At 23.6% G+C, this 24,762-nt stretch overlaps 4 protein-coding genes across 5 annotated transcripts in view; 2 read left to right on the forward strand and 2 right to left on the reverse strand.

Annotated features, from left to right (window-relative positions):
* LOC122511569 overlaps positions 1-2,607 on the reverse strand; it is a 68,234-nt gene extending 65,627 nt beyond the window's left edge. The window contains exon 1 of the mRNA XM_043626921.1: positions 2,482-2,607. The gene's annotated coding sequence lies outside the window, so the exon portion shown is untranslated. The remainder of the gene's footprint in view (positions 1-2,481) is intronic.
* LOC122511568 (chondroitin sulfate proteoglycan 4) overlaps positions 2,554-24,762 on the forward strand; it is a 169,162-nt gene continuing 146,953 nt past the window's right edge. The window contains exons 1-2 of one of the 2 annotated variants that reach the window (XM_043626915.1): positions 2,554-2,629; positions 3,244-3,432. The gene's annotated coding sequence lies outside the window, so the exon portion shown is untranslated. Of the gene's footprint in view, positions 2,630-3,243; positions 3,433-23,773; positions 24,024-24,762 lie in introns of those variants that run through there. The other variant, XM_043626917.1, reaches the window with a different exon arrangement.
* LOC122511575 (Golgi pH regulator) lies at positions 4,289-11,472 on the forward strand. Its single transcript, XM_043626931.1, has 8 exons — positions 4,289-4,460; positions 4,977-5,140; positions 6,777-6,883; positions 7,261-7,668; positions 10,354-10,535; positions 10,614-10,799; positions 10,889-10,954; positions 11,030-11,472. The coding sequence occupies exons 1-8, from the start codon at positions 4,419-4,421 to the stop codon at positions 11,228-11,230; spliced, it is 1,356 nt and encodes a 451-aa protein (XP_043482866.1). The 5' UTR covers positions 4,289-4,418; the 3' UTR covers positions 11,231-11,472.
* On the reverse strand, positions 11,475-23,253 carry LOC122511572 (neutral alpha-glucosidase AB). Its single transcript, XM_043626927.1, has 7 exons — positions 23,040-23,253; positions 20,921-21,010; positions 20,435-20,845; positions 20,001-20,345; positions 19,633-19,879; positions 15,047-16,601; positions 11,475-11,926 (listed from the first exon to the last, which is right to left on the reverse strand). The coding sequence occupies exons 1-7, from the start codon at positions 23,114-23,116 to the stop codon at positions 11,814-11,816; spliced, it is 2,838 nt and encodes a 945-aa protein (XP_043482862.1). The 5' UTR covers positions 23,117-23,253; the 3' UTR covers positions 11,475-11,813.

The raw sequence follows: 24,762 nt of genomic DNA on the forward strand, positions 1-24,762 counted from the left end.
TTTTGTGTATAGAAGGGAAAAAAAATTATGAAGATTTTGTATTTTTAAGAAAATCAGGACTCGGATCGATTTTAAGATCCAAAAAATTCTTTTCAGTCGATTCAAATTGCGAAAAAGATCGAAAAATATTGAAAAATTTTCAAATAATGAAATTTTTGTAAAATTGAATTGAAACCAATTTGAATTTTAAATTGTACTTTGAATGGATTTTCATTTTTTTTTTTTTTTAATTAATTCAATTTTCAAAGAAGTTTCTAAAAATTATTTAAAATAATTGATTTAGAAAAGAACTTAGTTCTTTGACAAATTTGGATTCAAATTTATTTTAAATCAGTTATTTTTTAAATAATTTTATTGAAATGTTTGATTAATTAAAATAAATTCAAATTGAAAATTTTTCGAATTAATCAAATTTTTGTGGATTTAAATGGAAAATATTTTGGAAAAATTTGGAAAATATTTCAATATTTTATTCACCTGACTTTACCCTGATTTTCAGAAATTTGTTAACTCTTACCCTTATTCTGATAACTTTAATTCTATACCCAGAAAAAAGATATATTTTGACTCAATACCAACAAGACTTTTTATTTGTTTCAAATAAATTTTATTTGGTTTGAATAAAATTTTTCTTGTTTCAAGTACATTTTATTTGGTTTAAATAAAAATTTATTTGGTTCAAATAAAAATTTATTTGGTTCAAATAAAATTTTTAATTAAAACAAATAAATAATTTAGTAGAGTCTAAGACAAATATACATACTTTTATTTAATTCAAATAAATTATATTTGGTTTAAATAATATTTTTCTCTGGGTGTAATGCTCATAAAGTTCTAAACTTTCAACTGAACGAAATTTATTTTTTTCATATCTCTAAATGTTAAATTTATAAAGTTTTCATTTTTGTTACAATTAATAATTTATGAAAATATTTTTAATAGCAAATATTTCGTTCATTTTTGAACATATAAAACTTGTAGATCATTAATATTCGTATAAAATTCAATTATTTTCAAAGTATTTTTTCAAATTTTCAAATTTTCACTAAAAAATTTCAATTACAATTTTCAAGAAGTTAATATTTTCAAAATTTCTAAACTTAATTATTCAAAACTTCATATAAATTAGTAACTTACATATTTAAATACTTTTAAAAATATATTTTTCCAGGAGTTAAATTTTTTTTTAAATTTTTGAAAATTTATTACTTTTAAAAATTGCAACTGAAATTTCTCGGAAGAATTCAATTGTTTAAAAACATTTTAACACATTTCGAAAAAATTCAATTTTTTTCTAAAATCCTTCCAAAAAATTCAATTATTTTTATAAATAGTAAAATTCTTCGCAAGAATTCAATTAATTTTATAAATTGTAATATTCTTTGCAGAAATTCAATTATTCAAATATTTTTAAATATTTCCATAAATGTCAATTATTGCCTAAAATTTTAATAAATTATTCGAAACAATTTAACTATTTTTAAAAATACTAAAATTGTTTGCAGGAATTAAATTATTTTTAATCAAATTTAAATAAAATTACACGAAAGAATTTAATAATTTTCAAAAATTTCCATAAAATTCAATTTATATAAAAATTAAATTACTTTCAATGCAATTTTTAAATATATTCGTCAAAAAAATGGAAAGAATTCAATTATTTTCAAAAAATAATAAAATTCTTTTGATGAATTCAATTATTTTGAATATACTTAATTTTATTAAAATTCTTTAAAGAAATTCAATTATTTTCGAAACAACTTTTATTGAATTTCTGGAAAAAACTTCATTATTTTCAAATATTTCTATAAAATTCTTCATAACAACTTAATTATTTTTTAAAATTTTAATAAATTCTTCGAAACATTTCAATTATTTTCATAAATTGTAAAATTCTTCGCAATAATTCAATTATTTTTATGAATAGTTAAAATTTTTTAAAATTTTAATGAAATTCTTTGCGAGAATTCAGTTATTTTCCTAAATAATAAAATTATTTGAAGGAATTCTATATTATTATCGAATTTTTTGATAAAATTCTTTGTAACATTTCGATGATTTTCAATACATTAATTTTAAAATTGAAAATATAATTATAATTATAATTAACTATTGTGTTTTGAATTATTTTTATTTTTTATTTTATTTTATTTACAAGTAATGTAACACACTGAAGAAATGGACTTTAAGATCAAACTAATTATATAGATTATGTTTGTGATTTGTCTTTATTGAAAGTTCCTCTCTATAATTATACGTAAATTCCAAATTAGTTTTTATTGACTTAAATATCAATGATTTATGTTAATCTTTCTGTATTTTCCAAATATATGCAAAAATTACAAATGTAACATAAAACTGTTTGTCTCCCAAGTCCTTTTCTTCAGAGCGAATTACAAATTTGTTTTTGCGTAACCTTCTCCTATTGTTTAGATCATATTTTAGGTCAGAATAATATTAACGTAAATTTTTCAAACTTACCATTCTTTTAGAATGAAAAAATTGTGTATTGTTGCATTTTATTCTGTTACAGAGACGTCGATGAACCCGCATGGACAGCCGGTAGCCGTGTGGACACTTATTATTTCGCATATTATTATGTTTTTCCACATTCTCATCACATGAGAAGGTATTATTTATCACTGAAACAGATTATAAATGGTGCATAATTTAGTTTCTACTCTTTTTTTTCTAATTATATTAACACTCACTTATTCATTTTCTGATATTATTATAATTATAAATAAAAACTCGTTGCTCTGCGTCTATTTATACAAAACTAACCTTAAACTATTCGGTTAATTTAAAAAATGCGTCAAAATGAATTTACCTATTTCATTATCTTGTACACTCATTTCGATCATTATAAAATTTTTATTATGTCGCTGTTGAGGTCACTCTATCAAGTTGAATAATTTGAATAAAATCTTTTATTTGTACAAAACGTCTTTTTACGTAAACGAATGTAAACAAAGGCGGAAATTTGTTGCAATTTTGCTTCTGTAACTATAAACACTCTGTGCGCATGCGTAACTTGTTTTTCCCGCCCTTTTCACAGTGGCGCCATCTAGTATAGTTATACGAAAGTTTTACAATATTGTTTTCATAAAATAGTTTGTTGTTAAACAAGTCTAGTTAGACAAATCAGTTTCATTCGTTTCATCTCGTTTATTAATATCAGTGTAATAGTTAAATATAATTTATTCAAATTCGATTAACCTGTCTGCGACTTGATGATTATAGAAGTGACGAAGTGAAGAAACAAGTGATATAATGACAACAAGGATTGAAATAAGTCCTCAGTCGGACAACATAACCTCAAAACACAAGAAAGAATCCAGGGAATAATGGACCATTGGCATCAATTAATAAACTATATAATCTATTTTGGACTTCACCTACAGGTTTATTAATATTACCTGCTATTTTGAGGTATTTACATTATTATTTTTACAAATATTCTTATTCCTTGAACTCGCTTTTAACTGTGCGAACTTTTCTGTCAAAAGTGACAAATTTTTTTTTATTTTGCAAAACATTTGAACTTTAAGCAATATTGCAGCAAGATTGCTTTAATATTCTCCCAAGCAGTACATATTTTTACTTTTGTACTACAATTTTCCAGTAACATTACGGTAATGTTACAATTTTAGCTCCAAATTAATATACTACAGGCACTACATGTAATAATTATTATTACCTATGATAATTTTACAGGTTACATTTCCTGTAAAATTACTGTAATATTTCCTGTGATATTATCTGTAACATCTGTAATATTACAGTAATTTTATCTATAATGTTACTGTAATATTACCGTAATTTTATCTGTATAATAATATGAAAGTAATGTTACAGATAAAAATACAGTAATATCATTGAAATATTACCAGTAAAATTACTGAAATATTACCTTTGTGTTAATGTCTTCATATTACTACCCCAGTAGCACGTAATATTACAGCGATATTGGGAACATTGCCTTAACATTACCAATATTGCCTCAATATTGTGGCATATTGCTGGAATGTTCCCAATATTACATGCTACTTGGGTACTATTACATGGAATATTACAGTAATATTACTATATTAAAACAAATTTTTACATACTGTAAAATAATAATAATAATAATAATAATAATTAAGATAATAGTATAATAGTAATAATAATTTGTTTTATAAAAATTAGTTTAAAATTACCAAAATTTATAAGTTCGCATGCGCAAATAATTTGATTTTAAAATAAACCGCCATAAATCAACCAATGAGTGAATCAGCGCAAAATCAGCTGATCAGTTTTACAAACCATGTCAAACCATGTAATACTGAAAACTGTCATGTGAAACATTTCGAAAAATATACAGAATAATGGATTTCTTTTTATTAAACATAGGAAAAAAATAGCAAATAATAATTATGGGTTTCTTTGAAGATACGTTTGTTATTCTTGTAACACAGGTCAGTGTTCCATGTCGATATTTATTCAAACCTAACCTAAAATTTTCTAATGCAAAGGTTATGTTTATTTTTTGTTATTTACGTTTAATTTTTATGTAATTTTATTTACAAATTAAACGTACAAATTTTTCTAAACACGTAATATATATTAAAATATTTGTAATATACTTATTTCTCAATCTAAATAATTTTATTAGTTCTTTTTGTTTCTTTATTTGAAAATTGTAAATTTTAACAATTTATTGTTTACGTGAACAAAAAAAATGTACAGTTATTATTACATATGTTGTACAATTTTTTTAAAGTGATTTTAAAGACCCTAAGGAATTATGTAAGTATTTCGTTAGAATTATTAAAGATAATATCTAATTCGTAATATTAATTAGGAAACTTTTAAATAAATTTAATTTAATTATTTTTAAAATTTATATGAGTTTTTATAAATTGATATTATTTTAATATTTATATTTTATACCGATAAATTTATTTTTTAATTATTCAGTGACTTTCTTGCAGGTTCTATTCTTTTTAGGAGGATGGGTTTTTTTCGTGAAAAAATTGTTTCGCGATTACGAAGTCCATCACAGATTGGTGCAATTAATTTTCTCGACTACTTTTTCATTATCCTGTACAATGTTTGAATTGATTATATTTGAAATTGTTGGTGTATTAGATTCTAGGTGAGTATTAGAAATTAAAGATAACTAGCAGGGTGGTCACATGTCAGTAAAGTCAGGAAAATGTCAGGGAAACAAAATTTTCGTCAGTAAAGTCAAGGAAATGTCAGGAAAAAAATTTTTGTCAGGGAAATTAAGAAAATTGAGACTTTTTCGATTTTTATTCCAAACATTGCAACAAAATACCACATTTTTTAGTAAAAAAGTGCAAGTTATTTTGATTTTTATAATGCGAAAAATAACTAAACAAATCTTTCAAAAATTGTTTTTAAATAATTTTTTAACATAATTAAATTTTTCAAATATGTCTATAATAAAAATCTTTTTAAATAGTTAAAATGTTGTTAAATTTAATTGAAAATAATTAATTTATTTCAAGTATTTTGTTACAATTTTTGAAAATCAACTTTTGAAGAATGAAAAATCTTGAAGGATAAATTTTAAAAATGAAAATTAATGAAAATTATCTTCTAATTGTTTAAAATTCAATATTTAAAGTATTTTCAATTACATATTTCCAAAAATTCAAACACATACAAAAATAATACCATTTTAGAATTATTTTTAACATTTTAGAGAAAACAATCATGTTCAAACATTTTTCTTCACTTCTTTTCATTAAAAGATTGAAATTTTGTTAAATATTATGTTTTGTCAAATTGATATTATGCAGATTTTTGTTCTTTACTTCTAAATAAAATTAGAAAATTGTTAAACAATTGTGATTAAAAAATAGAAAATTTATTAATTTTGCATTATTTTTGTTTATGAATCACAATTTTTTAACAAAATTATTATTTTGTTTTAGAAAAAGAAGAAAAATATTTGCACAATTTCTATTTTTAATCTTATTTTTGGAACAGGATTTTCCACAGAAATTAAGCCATTCAAAAATTTCAAATTTAACCCTTTTTTAAAACTTATTAAAGTATTGTTGTAAAACATGAAGACATCGATTTCTTCATGTTTCCTAATAATTAAAGATGATCAAGTAATAAAAATCATTATTTTATATTATAAGAATATTTTTACTGTAACTTCATCAAAATTACTTTCATCACTTTAATTCAATTATTATTTTCTAGAATTTTAAATTATTTTTTCTGAAAATAATAATTGCATTCCTTAAACAAATTTTTTTTTATGAAAATAATTGAATTCCTGTATAATTTTTATTATTTAAGAAAATAATTAAATGTTTACATGCAATTTTATTAAAAATTTTTTTAAATAACTGAATTCGTTTTGGGAAATTTTATTAAAATCTTATAATTGGAAATCATTGGAGTTAGAAAATTTTTTGAAAATAATTGAAATTAGGACAAAAATTTTTTTTGACATTTATGAAAATAATTGAACTTTAGAGAAAAATTTTGTTATTTATAAAGATAATTGGGATTTTTTTTAATTTTGAACATAGTTGAATTTTATTTTCTTTTTTAAATAATTGAATTTCTGCAATTATTTGTAATTTCTCCAAAATTGAATTTTTTTGGGTTTTCAATAAAAATTTAAATTAGAAAATTTTTAAATTCTATTATTTTTAAAATTGCTAATTTTATTTTTAAAAAAAGGCAGTTAACATTATTTCACAGTAAAAAAACAACATCTTTTTTAATTGATTTAATTTTCTTCTCAGTTCTAGATATTTTCACTGGAATGTTGGATTGTACATGCTTCTTTTTATGGTGATCGTATTAATACCATTTTACATTGCCTATTTTATTATCAGCAACGTAAGATTTGGTGAGTTAAATATTAAAATTTAGTATCATTTTTAATATAAATTATTATATCCTTTTGGTTAACTGCTGAATATTAAATTTTATAAAATGAAAAGGCCTAAATAAAAAAATACATCTACAAAACTGTATTAGGCTTTTTCATTTCTACAGAAACAAATTATTATTTCTCTAGAAGCTTATCCCTTTATCGAGTATAATTAATTTTGTATAACAAATAAACACACATTTTGTTTAAATACAAATTGAAATATTTAATAAAATCATCAAATTTTGTCTGCACTTTTACTTTAACACAAAACTTGTTTTATTTTAATACTTTCTTCTTAAGTGATAATTTTTTATTTAATTATTACTAATATATTGGAATCTTAATTACAGTAAAATTAAACTTCATACGACCGTTGACGATGATGGTCTATCTATTTTATCTTTATTTATTTTGGAAAGTCGGCGATCCTTTTCCCATTTTGAGTCCAAAGAAAGGAGTGTTATCCATTGAACAAGGAGTGAGTCGAATTGGAGTTATTGGCGTAACTGTAATGGCATTATTATCAGGATTTGGTGCTGTGAATTATCCGTATTCTTCCATGGCCTATTTTATGCGTCCAGTATCATATGCCGACGTTCAAGCAATCGAGAGGCGATTTTTGCAAACTATTGACATGATAATTGCAAAAAAGAAAAGAATTGCCTTAGCTAGAAAGGGACAAGTTGGGGACCAAACTGAGGGCCGTTCTCGACTTTGGGGAATGTTGCCATTAGGTGGCTTAACAGGAAATCAAGAAAGTAATATTAATTAATTTTTAATTTATTAGAATTAAGGTTTTTGTACAGTAAAATTCAAATTAGCGGAAGTAATAAACATATTGTTGTTCAATTGAACGTTCAAAATTTTAAGGACAGAAATTTCTATTAATATTTTTGTAATAATCTACAGTAACAGGGTTGCCACAAAAATTTAATTTTGTTTTTCCCTTACTTTTCTCTTATTTCCAGACAAAATTTTGATTTTTTCCCTGATTCTGAAAAATATTCTCATTCACTCTAAAAATTATTGGATACTCAAAAAAATGTTCTATTATATTTATTTACAAATTTCTTTAGTTTTGTAAAATTATTCAAAAACATCAATAGTTTTATTTCAAATAAATATTTAATCCTTATTATTTTTTCATCGGAATTAAGATTTCAAAAATTTCAAATTCAAACTTTTTTGAAATTCAGCTACTATGTAATAAGAATATTATATGTTTTATAATAATTAAAGATGGCCGAGTTATTATTATTTTATATTATAAGAATATTGTTACTGTAACTTGTTCAAAATTATTTTCATCATTTCAATTCAATTATTATTTTCTAGAATTTTAAACTAAAATTTTTTCAAACCTTTTTAATTTTTTCTTTCAAACAATTATTTTTAATAATTTTTGAAAAAGTTCTTTGAGAATTTTCAAATCCATTTGTTTACAATTCAATTTTACGAAATTTGGATTATTCTGCCATTTTTCAATTAAATAGAAATTATAAAATAAAAACGTCAAATAATTTCAATAAAAATTCAATTAAACTTTTCCAAAAATACTAATTCTACACAATTCTTAGTTAAAAGTATGAAAAATTCAAATTTTCAAAGATTTTAATCTGAAACCTTTTCAAAATTCAATTATTTCCAAAAATTCATGTTATAATGCTTTTAATATTCAATTATTATCTAAAATTTTAACTACAATTCATTTTTAAATAATTTTTTATTAGAAAATTCTACGAAAATTCAATTATTTAAATATAAAAATAAATCATTTATTGAATAATTTGAATGTTTCTAAAAATGAAATTCTCATAAAGAATTTTATCAACAAATTTTTAAATAATTGAATTCTTCCGACAAATTTTAATAAAAATTTTAAGAATAATTACATGTTTCGAGGAAATTGATTAAAAATGTCTTAATAATAATTGAAATTCTGCTATGAATTATTATTTATATGAAAATAATTGAATCACTGTAAAAAATTGCATTATCTATGAAAATAGTTGAATTATTGCGAAGAAATTTATAAAAAAATTTGTAAATAATTGAATTCCTGCGTGAAATTTTTATTATTTATGAAAATAATTAAATGTTTGCGTAGAATTTTATTAAAGTCTTTTTTAAATAATTGAATTCCTGCGTGAAATTTTTATTATTTATGAAAATAATTAAATGTTTGCGTAGAATTTTATTACAGTCTTTTTTAAATAATTGAATTCTTTTAGAAAATTTTATTAAAATAGTATATATTGAAAATTATTGATTAAAGGAAAATTTTTGAAAATAATTGAAATTTTACCAAGAATATTATTAAAATTTTTGAATATAATTGAATTTCGGAGAAGAATTTTATTATTTATACCTAAAAAGAATTGAAATTTTGACGAGAATTTAAAAAACTTTTGAACATAACTGAATTTTTGGGAAGAATTTTATTACTTTTGTAAATAATTGAAATTTTACCAAGAATTTTATTAAAACTTTTGAATATACTTAATTGAGTTTTTAAGATGAATTTTTCTATTTATGAAAAAATTGAATGTTTGCGTGGAATTGTATTAAATTTTTTATTTTTTTTTATAAAAAACTTTCGGAAGGAAATTTACATTATTAAAAATAATTGAATTCTTTTGAAAAATTTTATTAAAATAGATGTTGAAAATCATTAAATAGAGGAAAATTTTTGAAAATAATTAAAATTTTGCCAAGAATTTTATTAAAGCTTTTGAATATAATTGAATTTTGGAGAAGAGTTTTATTATTTATAAAGATAATTGAAATTTTGACGAGAATTAAAAAAAATTTTTGAACATAATTGAATTTCTGTGAAGAAATTTATTACTTTTGAAAATAATTGAATTTCTGGAATAATTTGTAACTTTTCCAAAATTCAATTTTATTAGTGTTTTTTGAGACGAATTTGTATTATTAACATTCTTCAAAAACCTTAATTCTTTAAAATTATTAATCATATTAATTCAAAATTGAAATTTTTAAAAATTTCAAATTGAAACCTTTTGAAGTTCATCTATTTATAAAAACTGTAAACACAACTCTTTTAAAATTCAATTAATTTTGAAATATTTAAGTAAAATTATTAATTAAATATTTTCTGAGTAATAATTTTATGATAGTTCTTCAAGAATTAAGTTATTTAAAAAGAAATTATTGTGAGAAATAGAAAAAAAATGGAAGATTTTGTATTAGAATTGGTGGCAATTTTATAGTTTATGAGGCAGATAAAAAAGGCACAAAAATTCAGAATTTTCTTATGAATTTGAAAAATTAAATTTTCTCCAGTACTTTTAATAAAAATCTCCGATTTCTCTGACCAATTCTACTTTTTCAGACTTTTCCCTGACCTGTGACTACTCTGAATAATCTACATTTCAAAAGTAAAATTAAAATACTACATAATTAAAAAAATTAATTTTCAGATATAAAACAACTTCAACATGAAGTCACTGCCTCAGAGGAATTGTCACGTCAACTATTTTTGGAAGCTCACGATATTCAAAATGCGAGAGAACGATTAGAATGGGCTGCGACATGGCAGGGGAAATATTTTAATTTTTTGGGTTACTTTTTCTCTATTTATTGTATGTGGAAAATATTTATTGTAAGTATTGATGATTTTTTGTTTTTTATATTAAAAATTCTAAATTCTAAATAACCAATAAAAAATTTTATTTTCCAGTCGATAATTAATATAGTTTTTGATCGAGTGGGTAAAAAAGATCCAGTGACAAGAGGAATGGAAATAGCGGTTCACTGGATGGGTTTTAATATTGACGTCACCTTTTGGTCACAACATATCTCATTTTATCTCGTTGGATGTATTGTTGTCACTTCAATCAGAGGATTATTATTAACATTAACAAAGGTATTTTATTATTATTATTATTATTATTATTATTAACAAAATAACGATCAATTTTGAAAATATGTCTCATGTGATTTTAACTATTTCAGTTTTTCTATGCGATCTCAAGTAGTAAGTCATCGAATATTATAGTTCTGATTCTTGCTCAAATAATGGTAAGTGGATAATTGATAAAATTATATAAATGAAAAATTTTAATTACATTAAAAAGAAATTTTTGTTTGTTACAGGGAATGTATTTTGTATCGTCAGTTCTTTTAATGCGAATGAATATGCCAGCCGAATATCGAATAATAATAACGCAAGTCTTAGGTGATCTTCAATTCAATTTTTACCATCGATGGTTCGATGTCATATTTTTAGTGTCTGCCCTGTCATCCATATTGTTTTTATATATAGCTCACAAGCAAGCACCCACCGAACGTGCATGATTAATAATGATAAAAATCGTGCATTTTCCCCCAAATAATGAAATTTTGTTTCAAAACAAATTTTTCTTTTTAATCCTCCACACATTCCACTCGTGATTTTTTATTTTTACAAAACAATCTTAAATGACACAAGTGAGAAAAATCCTAACTTTTATAAAATAAAGGACAATATCATGAAAAAGAAATATATATATATAGATAGTTGATAATATAAATAAATTTGTTTAAATGGACAAAAGAAATGTTTTCTTTAAACATAACATATTTTTTATTATTAAACTATTGCGTGTACTATGAGAGTTTGGCATGTATATAAAAATGTACATTAATGATGAAACACATTTACATAAATATTTTTCAAACCTACGACGCTTAATTACGTAGACATATAATTTTTTTTATCTATAAAGCCTGTGAGTATCCTGAGAGTTTTAGAGTTTTGCACTATTTTTTAATGATCACTTGACAATTATTAATTCTGATGCAATATGTGTGGAATCACAGATGGATGAAACTTCACGTAGGCTGCTTTTTTCGATTAACTGATACTTAATGAATAAAATAAAGAAGTTAAATGAAATTGTTAATGAATTAATTCAATCGTCCATTCTTCTCCCATATTTACACCTGGTTTACGCACTACAAGTACATTGTTGTGTGGATTGTACTTTGTTTCTAATGTCACTTTGCCCAGACCTGCAAAAAATCAAAAATAATTAGGGATTCTCGATCAAATTTACATTTACTGTAATTATTATTTTATTCTATTATTTATTACTACTACTTTTACTATTATTACCTACTATTATATTTATTATTATTATTATTATTATTATTATTATTATTATTATTATTATTATTATTATTATTATTATTATTATTATTATTATTATTATTAATAATATCAGTTACAAAAATAAAAAATATATGCTTCCAAAAATCACGTTAATAAAGTTCACGACATTCATAATCACAGGCTTCACACTCGATAATTAATTTTAAAAAAGATGCAAAAAGTAACTTTAAGGCTGGAAAAATAGGTAATAACTTCAAAATTCTAAATTTTGTAAAATTCAATTATTTTTCAAATTTTTAGTTAGAATTCCTCAAAAATTTTAATAATTTTTGTTAATTAAATATTTAAATACTTATTGTAATTTATTTTACCATATGAATTAAAATTTTTAATAATTTCAATATAAAGCCATTTTAAAATTTAACTAAAACTGTAATTTTAAAAAAATTATAAAATAAATAAAATATGAAAATAAAAAATTATTTTTTATCACTTTTTAAACAAATTTATTCAATACTTTAATATAGTTTTTAGGAAAATAATAAATTAATAAATCTTTAAAATAATAATTTAAATATTATTACAGTTTTGAAACAATTAAAATTTTCAAAGATTTCTATTTAAAAATATTTTGAAATTTTATTATTTCTAGGAATTTATTTAAAATTGTATCAATATACAATAATTTATATCCTGCGAAGAATTCACTTATTTTTGAAAATAATTGAATTCTTTCAACGAATTTTATAATTTTTTGGAATAATTGCATTCCTGTGACCATTTTTACTTATTTATGAAAATTTAAGAATTAAATTGTGAAAATTTAATTCTTGCAAAGAAGTTTATTAAAATTTTTGAAAATAATTGAAGTTTTTGAAGAATTTTTTACTACAATTTTTTAAAATAATTTAAAGCTTTCGAAGAACGTACCTAATTACAATTGTATATAAAATAATAGAATTCTTGCAAACAAATTTTATCAAAATTATTAAAAGAAGTTGATTTTTTTCATAGAAATTTATAAAAATTTTTTTAATAATAATTGAATTATTTCGAGAACTTTTTTAAATCAGAAAATACTGAAAATAATAAATTGAATTCCTGCAAAAATTTCTATTATTTCATTTGTGAAAATAATTGAATGCTTACGAAAAATTTTTGAAAATAATTAAATTCTTACGAAAAATTTTATTGAAATTTTTGAAAATAAAATTGAATTCTTTTGAAAAAGTTTACTAAATTTTTTGAAAATAATTAAATTCTTTCGAAGAATTTTATTAAAAAATTTTCAATTATTTCTAAGAATTTAATTAATATTTTTGAGAATAATTAAAAAATTTTAACTATTAGCGGATGTAAAGTAGTGCAAATTCTTTCTTGCGAATAAAAGAAAAAAGTAGCTTTTAGTATCAAAAATCTAAAAAAATTATCGAAATTCACAAATTTTTGTTTTAAAATGGTTTTACATACTTTCCTGATTAATAATTTAGAAAAGAAAAATTTGCAAGCCTAAAGATTTGATTGATTTCCTCGTGGATAATTTTATTTTCTTTCAATCGTTGATAGTAAACGTTATGAACTTCACTGACGTTAAAAATTATAAAATTAATAAAAATATGAGGAAATTTAATTTAAACTATAGTTTGTTTATAATTTAGTAAATATATTGTAATAATTTGTAAAATCAGTCAGTGACCAAGGATCAAGTTCTTTTTTTCTTAAAATAAGTGAAAAGGTAAATTATTTTCAAAACATAGGTTAGAAGAAGATGATTAGCAAAAAATTATGCAAAATAAGTAATTTGTATTTAACCACATTTTCATTAATTTTATTTTCTCCTAATAACTGAAGATTAAAAAGTTGAAAGTTTACTGATGTGGACTAAATAAAATAGATAAATGACTAAATGAATAAAAATTCATTTAATAGAAATGTTGTGAAGTTCACAACGTTTATAATTACTAGAAAACATAAAGTTTTTTTATTAAAATTTCTGTTTAAAAAAAAAAATTCCTCAATTTTTCTTCATCGACAACTTAAAAAGGAAGAATTTGTAAACAAAAAATATTATTTATGTGAGAAAAAAATCATTCTTTCCGAGTCAAATAATTATTTGACTCGGAAAGAATGATTTTTTCTCACATATATATAATTTTCGACCGAGTGATAAATTCTACTTCATATATATAAAAAATATTATTGTTTTTGCTTAAAAAACATTTTTAAATTCAGAATCAATTAAGACTTTAATCGAGGAAAATTTTAAGTTTTAGTAATTAAAAATTAAGTAATTAATAATAAATAATAATAACTTAGTAATAACTCTAAAAATTTTCAAATTTTTAGAGACTAATTTAAATTGAAAATATTTGTAAAATTTACAAAATAGGTAAAATAGATGAAAATTGGGTAACAATTTAAAAAAGGAGATAGTCTGTGATCCCTGCAATGGACTTATTTTTTGTCCTGGTCAAAAAGTCCAAATAAATTAAAAATCCAATGTAAAAAATTTAGATATAAAAAAATATAATATAATATTGAAAAAAATAATTGAATTTTTGTAAAGAATTTTATCAAAATTGTTGAAAATAATTGTATTTCTTGGAGTAATTGTTTTAAAAATTTTATAGAATAATTGTAATTTTTCTAGACATTTTTTTATTTATAAAAATAATTGAATTTTTTTGAAGAATTTTTTTATTTATGAAAATAATTGAATTTTTGTGTAGAATTTTATTATTTATGTAAAAAATTAAAATTTTGCGATTTTAACATTAACATTTTAAATTCCGATTTTATACGTGGCTTTTTGCATGTTTCATTATTTATTTTTGACGTTTTTGTTTATTTTGGATTTTTTGACTTTGGATATTTTTATTTTGAATTTTTTGTACTTTGGACATATTTTCTTGGATTTTTCTGTCTGGATTTTTTGACCTGTAATCTAGAAAATGTAGTCGATCGTTTAAGGGAAAAAGATAGAAGTGAAATCGTACCGTTTAGTAGAAAATAATACTTACTCTTAGAAGTTAGCTGAGCGGATTTAATTCCTTTAGGTGGATTAACGATATCTATTCTCTCCAACCAACTTTTGGTTTTATAATTTGCTTTCTTATCCAACATTTTCGAAGTCAAATTATTTCCATCGAGAGAAAGTTTCAAATAGAGATAATTTCCGTGACGATATTCAAAACTGACTTCGTCATCAATGTAAAGTGTACCAGTTGCCTTTCCAGCATTGTCAGCGATGACAATCAAAGTATAAGGATCGTTTTTCATAGCAGCAGTGCTACGTCTTATCCTCATTTTCCTTGGAACGATAGAACCGCTCTTTTGGTAAACGGGAATTTTGTGAAGTGTCACAGGAACAGTAATGGTACTCTGTCTATGTTGTTGCATTGTATCAATGTCATACCAAGAAACTTTGCCCTCGCCCGGCAAATAAACATTAACATCAGTGACACCAGGTTCAGATACAGGCCTCACGAGAATCGAATCACCCACCAATAATTCATCTTCAATCGTAAATGTCTCGGCCTCCTGTGGATAATGTGCCCAAAGTGGTCGCAATACTGGAGTACCATTAATCTCATGTTCACGGAAAAGTGTATACCAAAGTGGTAAATACGAATAACGTAATCTCAATGCCTCGCGAACAATTTGCGTCACTTCGTCATTAAATGTCCATGGCTCACGACGTTTTGTTTCAATGTGTGAATGTTGCCTGAAGAATGGAAGCCAAGCACCGGCTTGATTCCATCTGACAAAGAGTTCAGCGTCTGGATTCTTAAAGAAACCACCGACGTCAGCTCCACAAAATGAAATTCCAGAAATTGCGAGGGACAAACACATTGGAAAACTGGCTTTCAAATGACCCCATTCAGCCATATTGTCACCCGTCCAAACGGCGGCGTATCTTTGAGTTCCGGCGAAATGAGATCGCGTTAGAATGAACGGTCTCAGGGAGCGGTTTGATCTTCTCAATAATGCCTCATAGGTTGCGACTGTTTGCATAATTCCGTAGATATTGTGAACGTCGCGATGCTCCCAGCCACCAAAATGACGCATATCCTTCGGCATCGTTATCTCCGGTCCATTAAATACACTCGGCTCGTTCATGTCATTCCATATGTAAACATCGGAAGTTGTGCCGGGGAATTTATCGAAGGAATATTGATTCATGTAGTAGTCACGAACTTTTGGATCGAAAAAGTCGAGATAGGATGATGATCCAGGCCAACACCAACCCTCGTACACTTTGCCGTCTTTGTCTTTAACGTAAAGATCCATGCTTGTCGCGTCATTATGAACATGATAGCCTTCATCGCGTTTAATATGGGGATCAATGATCACCACGAGTTTTCTCAATTTCGATGTTAAATTCTGAATCATTTCCGTTGGATTAGGGAATTTTCGCTGGTCCCAAGTAAAATACTTTTTATTATCCGTGTATTCAATGTCGAGCCACATCACGTCCATTGGCAGGTCATATTTATCAAAATTATCCGCGATTTGTTGAACGTCTTGTTGGTCGTTGTAATTCCAACGAGACTGATGATAACCCAGTGAAAAAATCTGTAAAAATAGTGGCAAGTGTTATTAAAAATGAAAATGAGAAATAAGAATTCTTTCATTCAACTTGGAAATTCCATATTCTGGATTCTACTTATAAGAATAATTCGTGAGTGATGCATAAAAATTATGCTGCTAAAGAGAGCAAAAAATTAAACAAGAAATTTTTTTCAAGTTAAATTCATCGATAATTTTCATGTTCATAAATTTTTTAAGAAATTCCTCAATAATTACTGGGTTGTCACAAAAATTTGACTTTGTCTTTCCTTGATTTCTAGACAGAATTTACCAAGTTACCAAACAACGTTGATCAACGAAAAACAATGTTCAATAAGAATATTACTCAAGTATAAAATGTATAATGAAACAATTTTGTGGCAATATTGACACAAAAATTATTTTTAAAAAAGAAATTTTTATTAATATTTCAACATTATTTGTTATATATTTTTTAAAAGTAGTATTCAAATAAATTTAACAAATTTTTTTTCGTTGATCAACGTTGTGCAATTAACTTCGTCAGAATTTTGACTCCTTCCCTGACCCTAAAGAATATTCTAATTCACTCCAAAAATTATTAGATAAACAAGAAATTTTTCTAATACATTTATTTCTGAATATCTTAAATTGTAAAATTATTCGAAAACGTCATATCAATAGTTCTTTTAAATAAATATTTAATCATTAATATTTTTCTACAGGAATAGATTTTCAAAACTCAAAATTTTTGTAATTCAATAAATTCAATAATTTACGAGAATTGCTACTGTAACTTTTCTAAAATTATTTTCATGATTTCAATTTAATTATTTTTGACAATTTTTAACTAAAATTCTTCTCTAAATTAATTATTTTCAATAATTTTCGAAAGAAAGCTCTTTGAAAATTCAATTATTCGATGAAAAAATAATTTTCATGATTTCAATTTAATTATTTTATACAATTTTTAACTGAAATTCTTCTCTAAATTAATTATTTTCAATAATTTTTGAGAGAAAGCTCTTTGAAAATTCAATTATTCGATGAAAAAAGAAAAATAATTCTTAATTCCACTTGTTTACAATTGAAATTTACGAAATTTCGATTATTCGAAAATTTTTCAATTAAATATATTATTTTCAAAAATTCAACAAATTTCAACAATAAAAATTTTTTAAAAACCAACTATTTCAGAAATTTTAATAAAAATTATTTAAAATTTTTATTTCATATTAACTGCAAGTTCAATTATCATAAATATTCAAAAATTCAACTAATTTCAAGAAAGTTTAAATAAAAATATTTCAAAAGCTAGGTAACTTCTTCAAAATTTAAATGAAAATTTTCAAAAGTGTTAATAACTTTCAGTTAAAATTTTTTAATAACTACCTTTTTCGGAATTCTAAATTAAAATTATTTATTTTCGTGAAAAATTCCAGGAAAATTCAAAATAAAATTTCTATTTAATTTTAAATTTTGAATTTTCATAGTTATTTTTTTCAGTTTTAATTTATTTTCAAAATAAAAATTTATTTAAAAATGAAAATCAGAGAAATGTCACAAAATATTATCAAAAGTACTGGAAAAAATAACAAACTTCTAAAGTTACTATAAAAATTCTGGTTTTTAATGAATTTTTTTTACTTGATTTCCTACTTCTGAAAATAATTAATTTTCTTTAAGTCTGTTATTAATTATAATTAACTCATAAAAGATATTAGTTTAAAAAAACATTGCAATTTTCGGAAATAATTTAGTATTACAATGAATAATTCTGAAGAATTAATTATTTTAGTTCTTTTCTTCCAAGACAATTGAATTTTGATAAATAAGTAATTAATATTTTTTGAAATAATTGAATTTGAATAATTGAGGGAAATTCGCCAAACTAATTCATTTTATTTTTAAAATAGATTGACACTTTTAAAGTTTTAAATTAAATTTTTACTTCTAAAAATTATCTGGTTTTATAATTAAAATTTCTTGGAATTTTTTTTATAGAGATCAGGGAAAAAGTTAAAATTTTGTCTCGGAATTAGGGAAAAGTCTAGAAAAAACGAATTTAAGTTTTTGTGCCAATTCTGAATTTGTGAATATCTTCAATTGTAAAATTATTCGAAACATTAATATTTCTTTTTAAGTAAATATTTAATCATTATTATTATTTTCCCAAGGAAATTGGAATATTCAAAAATTTTAATTTAAAACGTTCTGAAATTCAATTATTTATAAAAATCCCAACTGCAAAATTTTCAGAATTCAATTATTTTTATAAATTTCAAGTAAAATTTTCCACTAATTAATCAATAAAAATAATAATTTTAAGATAGTTCTTCGAGAATAAAATTATTTAAATCAAATTCAATTCCATAGTCTCTGAAGTTCCATTATATTATTATTGTCAGAAATAGAGAACAAAAATTCGCGAGTTTTGTTATAAAATTCATGGTTATTTAAAAGTTTTTAAAGCGAACAAAATAATTCAAAAAGAATTAAATATTTTTAATATTTCCAAAGGTTGCTGGCTGTCAAAAAGCAGAATTTTCTTTAACGATTCTAGAGTTTTGAAAAAATCCAATACTTTTGATAAAATTTTCAGACGACATTTCATATAATTGCCACGTTTACGATACCAACAAGATTCCAAAAAAATTGCGTTTACAATTTGTTAATCACTTATCAGGTTGGTATCATTAACCAGTGACACGTCGCAAGCAAACAATCCAAAACAGCTGTCAAATGTTCTACAGTTATTAAAATATTGAGAAATAGATTTTACACTGATATCGAATTCTTGCTGAATGTGTAATAATCAAACATATGGAATAGAATTTATCCTCTTTTTCTGAATTACTTGACAACTGAACTAGAAATTCAGTTGGTAAATTTGAAAATTCACTGTATGTTCAGCGAATCAGGGAATCAGAAAAATATGTCTATGAAAAATTGATTAATAGAAAATCTTTTTATAATTTTGGTTAAATTGAAAATACTAGAAAAAGGCGAATTTACTTTTTATTTTTTTTCATTAAGATTTAGTTTTGTAAATTCTTACCTGGGGTAAAGGTGCAGTTCCGGTTAGAAGTGCATACTGTCTAAAAGTATCGAGAGGCTTTGGACCCAATAGAAAGAATACATCAATCACACCCGATTCAGACATAAAGTGAGCATCGACCTGAGATTTTTTTGATCCGGTCACAAGATTAACGATACTCTCAACAACATTATTGTCAGCGCTTGACAAAATATCGACCCAAGTTTCTGCCGCATTATTCCAAAATACTCCCGATGTTCTTTCTTTACTGAAATTCGTAATAATTCAATATTTAGAGAACAAGTTTACTTTTTTAACAAATAGTTTACTTTTTTTAAAAATAGTTAATTTTATTAATTTAAAATAGTTAATTCTTTTTCTATACAAACCCATGTGCGTATAGAACGGGAACAGCTCCATAGAGAGCCATTCTTTCATTAAGTTCATATTCAAATACATCCAAATTGTACAATCGGTAGGGATCAGTTTGTTTAGTGGATTTTAGAGCAAGTGAATCTGCGTGCTCTGGAATTCCATAAACATGCTCGGCTCCTGGAAAACTAAAATCTAGAGCAATTGCCTCTGGTCCTAGTGGTTTTGAATCATGATGAGATTTAAAATTCTCCTCCCATGCTCCTTGATCACTGTCAGCACCATCGCCAGGATGTTGCGGTTCACTCGCAGGTTCTTGTGGTTCGACATTTTCTTCACCCTCTTGTGCTTCCTCCTGTTTTCTGCAAAATTAATTCACGGTTAAAATATAAAGAAAATCATTTTAATCTTCTTTTAGATCAAATTATGAATTCAGAAAAAATACACTCACGGTTCGGGTTTATTTCGAATATGTTCAAATCTCATCAAACCTCTTGCATTTGTAGAAATGACGAGTTGATCACGAGAATATAAATCAATTTTAAAAGGTCTAAAATATAAGACTGCTTTGTTTGCTCCACTTTTCACTGTTACGAATTCTTCGGATTTTTCGACAGCATCAATTTTTGAAAGTTGAGGCTCACCCTGAAGGGAAATTTCCACTTCATACCTAGCATGTGCTGGAGATTTTTCATTAACATAAAGCCTGAACGTGTTATCACGAAGGGCTGTTAATTTTAGAATATACAAAATATCTGTATTGTTATTAAAAAGATCGGCACTCAATGAATTTTCATCGTTCGTCACTGTATTTGACAAAAGTGTATAAGCTGAATTTCCAGGCTCAACTTTTCGGCATCGTCTGAAATATTAAATATTCGATTAATGACTAGATCTTTTTTCTATAGGTATCACAAAAATAAGTTTTAATAATTACCTGCAAAAACTGCTCTGTTCACAGGTTTTGAAATTATTTCTATCTACTGCTGATACCAGAACGGTACTGCATAGTATAAGAACTCCAATTCTAAAAGAAAAAAAACAACAATTAATTATCAAATTTCAATTTCCCTGACAATTTACTGACATTAAAATTATTTTCCCTGACAAAATTCTTTTTACAGAAAAATATGAAAGTTTACGGAAAATGAGTAAAATTTACGAAATTTAATAATTTCTAAAAATTACAATTATAACCCTTCCTGAATTCAATTATTTTCTACAATTTTCAACTAAACTTCATCTCTAAATCAATTATTTTAAATAATTTTCCGAAAGTTCTTCAAGAATAATTCAATCATTTAAATACAAAAACTCACTTTTTGATAATAATTGTAACTGTCCATGTTTTTTTTTCTTAAGTTATTAAGGTGTAATATTTTCAAAAAATTATAGTAAAGAAATTCTTAAAATTAAATTTTCTAAAGTATTTTAAAATAATTTTTGAAAGACAATAATTGTTTAATTATATAAAATTGAAAAATTTCCAAACAATTGAAATTTAGTAAAATCTTTTAAAAACAATTGAACTTTTGAAAAAAAATCAAATTTTTAAAGAATTTCAATTATAAATAAGAACATGATTTTTCCGAAATTTTAACAAGTCTAAAAAGTAAAGTTTTATTTATTTTGTTCCAAGATAATGGAATCTTAAAAAAATTATGATAAAATAATTCTAAGAATTAGTTTTTTAAATCTATTAATGTAATTTTTCGAAAATAATAGAATTTCTTGAAAGAATTTTTGTATAATTTAAAAAAACTAATTAATTTTTTTGATGAATTTTCATTAAAAATTTTAAACATGATTTCTTTCTCCAAAATGTTGAAAAAAAATTCTAAAATATTATTTTTTGTATGTATTTGAATTTTCGGAAATATATTATTGAAAATATTGAATTTTAAAAAATTAGAAGCTAATTTTAATTAATTTTCATTACTTTTCATTTTTAAATTTACATTTAAAAAATCTTCATTAAAATAATTTGATAATTCAATTATTTTCCAAATTTGCAATGAAAATTCTTCAAAGGTTGGTTTTCAAAAATTGTAATATAATAATACTTAAGAAAAAGCAATTATTTTCAATTAAATTTTGCAAAATTTCAATTATTTAAAAATATTTTTATTGTAAATATGTTTAAAAAATGTAATTATCTTAAAAAATTATTGAAAAATAATTTTTGAAAGATTTGTTTATAGATATCTTTCGGACTATAAAAATCGAAATAAGTTACACTTTTTTGTTTTACTAAAAATTGTGGTATTTTGTTGCAATATTTGGAAGAAAAGTAGAAAAATTTGTAATTTTTGAAAATAAGTAGAAAAAAGTCTCAACTTTTTTAATTTTCCTGACAAAAAAATTTTTTTCCTGTTATCTCCTTGAATTTACTGACAAAAATTTTGCTTTCCTAACATTTCCCTGACTTTACTGCGACAAGTGGCCACCCTGAATTTGACATAAAAATATCAAACTGAAAAGCAAAATTGTATTATTCTGAAATAAAATTACAAACACAAGTTTTGAAAACTATTAAGTTATATTGCTATTTTATGTTTATATTGAAAAAACTTTTTATATAGTTAAATTATCATCAAGTGATAGCAATAAAAAAAATCATTCTATTAGCAACAATATTCAACAGACTTCGTCAAAGAGTAAAAATATAATTGACCCTCGTGTTTATAAAGCGTGTTCTAAAATTAGATAATTTTTTGCGTTCGTTGGGGAACGATTTAATGATTTCAGCTTGGACTCTGCTATTAAAATAAATTATAAACCATACATCTACAATATCTATATCACGCCGGTTTTATATATTAAATTTGGTTAGCCTAGCCGGTGACACGTCAGCGAATACAAATTGATTGTTTCAATTTCTTTATAACAATTAAAACCTATTGATATCAATAGATTTTTTTTCAAATTACGGTGAAAATTCAATTTTTCAAAATACAAAAAATTACCATTTTCATCAATAAAAAAAACAATTACGTTTAATTTAAAATTTTGTTGTCTTTCATAAAAAACTTGAAATTTTATGCCATTCAACTTACTGAGCGTAGAAAGCCATTTTGAAGTTTTTTGAGGTTCTATTTGATATTCTTCTTTTTTTATACAACCATGATAACATTGTTTTTTTCAAAATAAAAAAAACAACTTGAACAATGGCGATTTAAACTATTTATTTTACAATAATAACTGTCTATTAACACTAATTTGATCCGTTTGTGAAAACTACTTGTCACCACTTAAGAACTGAAGCGTCATTCAACGAGTATTACGGGAAACAATAATGTTCTATCTGTTTTACCGGCGAATGATTCAATTCAATGTTACCTACATTTAATAACACAGAGAGCTGTCAAATTTTTAAATTCAATTTTTTTTGTCTGAGGCTGAAGTCCCATGGCAGCGTTTTGCGTTGCGTTTTGTAACTAGGCAATGAGTGTGAGAGAGATGGAGATATATGTTTGCTATATTTGCACTCATGGCCTAGTTAAAAAACGCAACGCAAAACGCTGTCATGGGACTCCACCCTGATAGAATTTGAATTTTTGTTCCGAAATTATTAATCCCGTTTATGTCTTTTTTCGCAAAAACCGTATCAAAAAAGTTTTAATAATTGGGTGAAATAATATAAATATTATTTAATAGCATTTTTGTAAGTTACTACTTTCTACAGTCATCTAAAATTTAAATTATCAAACAATGTTGCAAAATTGTTGCTTCCGGCTTCCGGTATAACCGGTAAGCAAACATAACCTTAATTCCTCAGTGATAACGGTGATAACGGTTCATAGTCAAACATAATTTTCAATCATGTTTACAAGTATTTTTCGCTTATATCGCTTATACTTAAATTCATTTAAGAAAGTATTAATTAACTTTGACTATGAATTTCATCTATACAATAAATATTTGTCTGTAAAAATATCTCAATTTTTGCGATTTACACCAAAATGTTTAAATATTTCGAGTCGAAGAAAAAAGATGAATCATTGTAAGAGTTACTATGTCTGGCGGTCAAGAAGAAATAGGTAATATAAAAATATTCTCTAGAAATAATTAATTATCATAATGATTTAGTGGTAGTCGATCTATATAGGTATACTGACTGTCACTTTGGGTAATAGTGTACGATGGTTGACCGCACTAATTATAGTATACAGACTACATCTCACATGAAATTTGAGCGAAGATAACTAACTTATTTACTTACCTACTCTTCTAAATATATATTGGATAATAATAGCCAATAATAAAGTTTGATTACACAGTGTTTTGTGTAAAAAATTATCGGATCCATTGTGTCTATTCAAGGGTTACTTTATCACCTATATTAATTAATCCTAAACAATCAATTAATTAATATGCATAAGAAGTTATCAATCCTCCAAGTCAATCAATTGATTAATTATTAATTATTGGAAAAGAATTAATTTACAAAGACTTTGCTTCTTAATTCAATGAATTGATTTAATTCAATCATTAATTCAATTAATAAGAAAATTCTGAATTTTTGTGTCTTTTTTGTTTGCCTCAAATAATGAAATTATACCACGAATTCTACCCGTGTGGAAATCGAAAACCCGATTGAAACCAGACAATTTGCTGCGAGTTGTTAGATATTAGGCAAAGTAGATAATTATTATTATTATTATTATTATATAATAATTATAATTATTGTTTTCTAAAGTTAAGTATATTGTTTATTCTCATTTGCAGTTGGTTTTATTAATCTATTTGCGTGACTTTTTAAATCTAAATTACACAACA

This window comes from Leptopilina heterotoma, unplaced genomic scaffold, assembly GCF_015476425.1.
Source record: "Leptopilina heterotoma isolate Lh14 unplaced genomic scaffold, ASM1547642v1 Lhet_87, whole genome shotgun sequence".
NCBI classification, from domain to species: Eukaryota; Metazoa; Arthropoda; class Insecta; order Hymenoptera; family Figitidae; genus Leptopilina; species Leptopilina heterotoma.

Bases quoted from the DNA above. Each gene is read 5' to 3' on its own strand.
- LOC122511575 (XM_043626931.1), top strand. From the start codon at position 4,419: ATGGGTTTCTTTGAAGATACGTTTGTTATTCTTGTAACACAG. The intron at 5,141-6,776 runs GTGAGTATTAGA...TTTTCTTCTCAG, and splicing joins GTTGGTGTATTAGATTCTAG to TTCTAGATATTTTCACTGGA. The intron at 10,800-10,888 runs GTATTTTATTAT...TAACTATTTCAG, and splicing joins TATTATTAACATTAACAAAG to TTTTTCTATGCGATCTCAAG.
- LOC122511572 (XM_043626927.1), bottom strand. From the start codon at position 23,116: ATGTTATCATGGTTGTATAAAAAAAGAAGAATATCAAATAGAACCTCA. The intron at 20,846-20,920 runs GTAATTATTAAA...TTAATATTTCAG, and splicing joins GAACAGAGCAGTTTTTGCAG to ACGATGCCGAAAAGTTGAGC. The intron at 19,880-20,000 runs GTTTGTATAGAA...TACGAATTTCAG, and splicing joins CCCGTTCTATACGCACATGG to TAAAGAAAGAACATCGGGAG.